General features: G+C 21.6%; 1 protein-coding gene across 1 annotated transcript in view; it reads left to right on the top strand.

The window, feature by feature from the left end:
• Positions 1-2,689, top strand: part of LOC117178853 (stress-associated endoplasmic reticulum protein 2) — a 16,118-nt gene extending 13,429 nt beyond the window's left edge. The window contains exon 3 of the mRNA XM_033370360.1: positions 1,988-2,689. Coding sequence (XP_033226251.1) covers positions 1,988-2,025 — 38 coding nt within the window. The 3' untranslated portion in view covers positions 2,026-2,689. The remainder of the gene's footprint in view (positions 1-1,987) is intronic.
• Positions 2,690-4,057: the final 1,368 nt, after the last annotated feature.

Here is a 4,057-nt window from a genome sequence, read left to right on the forward strand (position 1 = left end):
TCATTAAAAATAATTTTTTTTCTTAAAAAAAATTGCTTAAATTCAAAATTGTACTATTATAATTGAAGATTCCATCTTTAATAATTTTTTTTTAAAAATTCACTTTTTAAAATTGTAAATTGAAATATTTCAATTGAAGATTCATAATTTTAGTTGAAAATTAGTAGTTTTTTTTCTAAATAATTATAAATTAGTTTTTTTTTCTTAAAAAATAATTGCTTAAATTAAAAATTGGACTATTTTAATTAAAGGTTCATGATCTTATGTTTTAGGGTTCAATCACTATGTAAAAAAATTATTTTTTGTTGAAGATTTTTAATTGAAAATTCACCTCTGATTAAAAATTAGTTTTTTTTTCTCCAAAAATAATTACTTAGCTTGAAAAATGCACTATGCTAATTAAAGATTTTAAGTTGACTAACTACTTTGTTAAAAATTCATTTTTGAAATTATAAATTAAAATATTTCAATTGAAGATTCATGATTTCAGTAGAAAAGTACTTTTTATATTTTTATGTACTTTTTTTGTCGTTGAAAAATCATAATTTTAATGGAATACTCATCTGTTTGATTAAAAATATGAGTTTTTTTGTTGTTGAGAAATAATTTTTTAAATTGTATATTGAACTATATTCTAATTGAAGAATTATCGTTATAGTTTCAATGTAAACTATTTTTTTTTAAATGTTATTTTTTTAAATTATAAATTGTAATGTTTTAAATGAAGATTCATGGATTTAGTTGAATATTCCCCGTTTTGATTGCAAATAAATTTTTTTGTAAATAACTTTTTAATTGAAAATTGAACTAGCGTAATTCAAAATTCATAAATTTAGTTAAAAATTCAGCTGCATATTTGAGGGTTGAACCACTATGTAAAGAAAATGATTTTTTGATGAAGATTTATAATTTTAATTGAAAATGAACCTCTTTCATTTAAAATTAATTTTTTTTTCTAAAAAAGATAATTGTGTCAATTAAAAATTGGGCTATTATTATTATTGAATATTTTAAATTATAAATTGAACTATTTCAGATAAAGATTCATGATTATGGTTGGAAATTACTTTTTTAATTTTTTAGTACTTTTTTGTTGTTGAAAATTTATAATTTTAATTGAATATTCCCCGTTTTAATTGAAAATTACTTTTTTTTCTAAATAATTTTTTTAATTGAACATTTAACTAGTCTAATTAAAGATTCATCAATCTACTTGAAAATTCATCTTTTCTTGAAAATTTATTTGCATGTTTTTGATTATAAATTGGCTTTTTTTCTTTAAAAATAATTGCTTAAATTATAAATTCTATTATAATAATTGAAGATTTCGTTTTAAATAATTTTTTGTTAATGTCATTTTTTTAAATTGTAAATTGAAATATTTCAAATGAAGATTCATGATTATAGTTGCGAATTACTTTATTTTTAATTTTTTAGTACTTATTTGTTGTTGAAAATTCATCATTTTAATGGAATACTCATCTGTTTGATTAAAAATGAGTTTTTTTGTTGTCGAATTATAGTTTTTTAAATTGAAAATTGAACTATTCAAATTGAAAACTCATAATTGTATCTGAAAGTTGAACCATTTTGTTAATTTTTTTTTTTAAATCATAAAATAAACTATTTGAATTGAAAATTCATTATATTAGTTGAAAATTACTTTTTTAAATTTCAAGTACTTTCTTGTTGCTGAAAACTCATAATTTTTATTTAATATTCTCCGTTTTTATTTTTTTTTGTTCTGAATAATTTTCTGATTGAAAATTGAACTAGTTTAATTAATGATTAGTCAATTATTTTTCGTTGAAGATTCATAAAAAATTATAAATTGAACTATTTCAATGAAAGTTTCATAATAAATTTTATTTGAAAAAAACTCATATTTTAGAAAATTCGATATTAAATATCGTTTTAGCCAAATTGAATAGCTATTCAGTATTCGATCAAATTGATGATAATTACCTGTTTTTATTTGCTGTTGCAGCCATCTTTCAAATAATACAAAGTATAAGGATGGCATAATTACTGAATAATTCAAGAAGAAGACTACCTATCTCTAGTAATAAATAAAGAAACTCTACCAACTCGTTTAAAACATCATCACCTCTATTTTAAAAATTGAACGATGGATTGACTTCAGGATTCTCGAACTCAAGATGACGCTTAAAAGGGCTGATAAATGTGGCGTTTCCTCTTTCATCAGCCCAAAGATTTATTTATAAAACGTAGCATTTATAGGCGTTTATTATGAATGAAGGAACTTTTTAACGTCTTGCAATTTGGCACGTCGATGAAACAATCTTCAGATTTTCCATTTTTTCCTCAGCAATTCTCCCCTGAAACTTAAAAAAAGAATGACTTTTTAAAGAATGAGAAAAATCCCGAATTTTGGCTTCCTTTTGAACTTTCTGAAAGAATTTGCGACTGGAATTTTTTCGGATTCTTCCATCGACGTTGGTTCTAGGTAGGACACAATTGTATATAAGTATTGATAATATTATGTATTTTCATTCATCTAAAGCATTCCATTGTAAACGGATGGCGACTGTTTTTTTATCGAGCGATCGAATTTTTTGATCAGTAAAGTCACGAATGTTTCTCTAATGCTACAAATAAAATATTCGAGAATATATTTACATACAACATTTATCGTAGATTCAAATAAACTACTCTGAGAGAAAAATTATTTTGGGTTTTTGCAATTTCTCACCTTTTTTCAGTTAAAAAAGTACGATTTTATGCTAAATTTGAATTTGAACGCCAAATACAGTTTTTCTTAAATTTTCCTAATTGAGGAATCGAGGAAATAATGGAATTTTCAAACGGAGGAGATTAAACTTTAACCAGGAAGAAGTTGCATTTTCAAAAATTATTTGTTTATTAAAAAATATGAATATTTTACAAGCCAGTTTAATTTTGAAGCAAGGAAGACGAATTTTAAACTAAAAATATAACTTTTCTAACCAAGGTCAATTTTGAACCAAATAATAGATTTTTGGAACCAAGAGATTAATTTGAAACAAAAAAAAAAGATGACATTTTAAGAAACTAGTGGAATTTTTAATAAAATAATTAATCTTTCAACGAATTTGTAGAGTTTTTAACTAAACACGAAAAATATAATATTAGACTTCAATAAAAATAATAAACTTTCTAACATAAATGGTAAATTTGTAACAACTAAAAAAAAAATTTTCCACCAAAAAATATTAATTTTCTACAAAAGTCTAAGTTTTTGAATAAAAACGATGACTTTTTCAAAAAAATCGTTAAATTTGCACAAAAAGTATGTTTTTTAAGTAAAAGAGATTATTTCTTAAACGAACGAAAATTATTGATTTTTTAGATAAAAGGAATTAATTTTCAATCAAAAAAGATAAATTTTCAATAAACAAATATGAATTTGTTATAAAAGTATAAATTTTCGACCAAAAACGATCAATTAAAAAAAAAGACTTAATTTTCAACAAAAAAAGATAAATTTTTAACCAAACAATATAAGTGTTCGACCAAAATAATTCCAAAAAGTAGAATTTTGGTTAAAAAATAAAATTAACAATTCTTTTTGTTGAAAAAATGTTTTTTTTTAAATTGCAAATTCAAATATATTAAAAAGTCAACTGATTAATTATAAATAAAGTTTTTTGTTGTTATTTTATGTTCTTGTTTTCAAAACTAAATTGTTTAATAGAGAATTAGGCTTTTTGGCTTGAAAATTCCACAAACTGTTTTTTGACTGAAAAATTTTTCTAGATAGAAAATTCATTTTTTTCTAAAACTTTATCTCTTTTTGAGCTTTTAGTTAAAACTCCAACTTCTTAGTTAAAGATTGATCTATTTTGGTTGAGGATTAGATTATTTGATTGAAAATTACAAAATTTGGTATAAAATTCACATATTTTGTACAATATTCAACTTTTTTTGTAGAAAATTCGTTTTTATTGCTGTTTTTTAAATTGAAAATTAATTTTTCTTGATAGAAATTCACCTACTTAATTTTTTGGTTAAAAATTGAACTAAAAATGTTTATAACAATTTGGAACAGGGAATTTTC

The sequence above is a fragment of the Belonocnema kinseyi genome, chromosome 8, assembly GCF_010883055.1.
Source record: "Belonocnema kinseyi isolate 2016_QV_RU_SX_M_011 chromosome 8, B_treatae_v1, whole genome shotgun sequence".
Classification (NCBI taxonomy): domain Eukaryota; kingdom Metazoa; phylum Arthropoda; class Insecta; order Hymenoptera; family Cynipidae; genus Belonocnema; species Belonocnema kinseyi.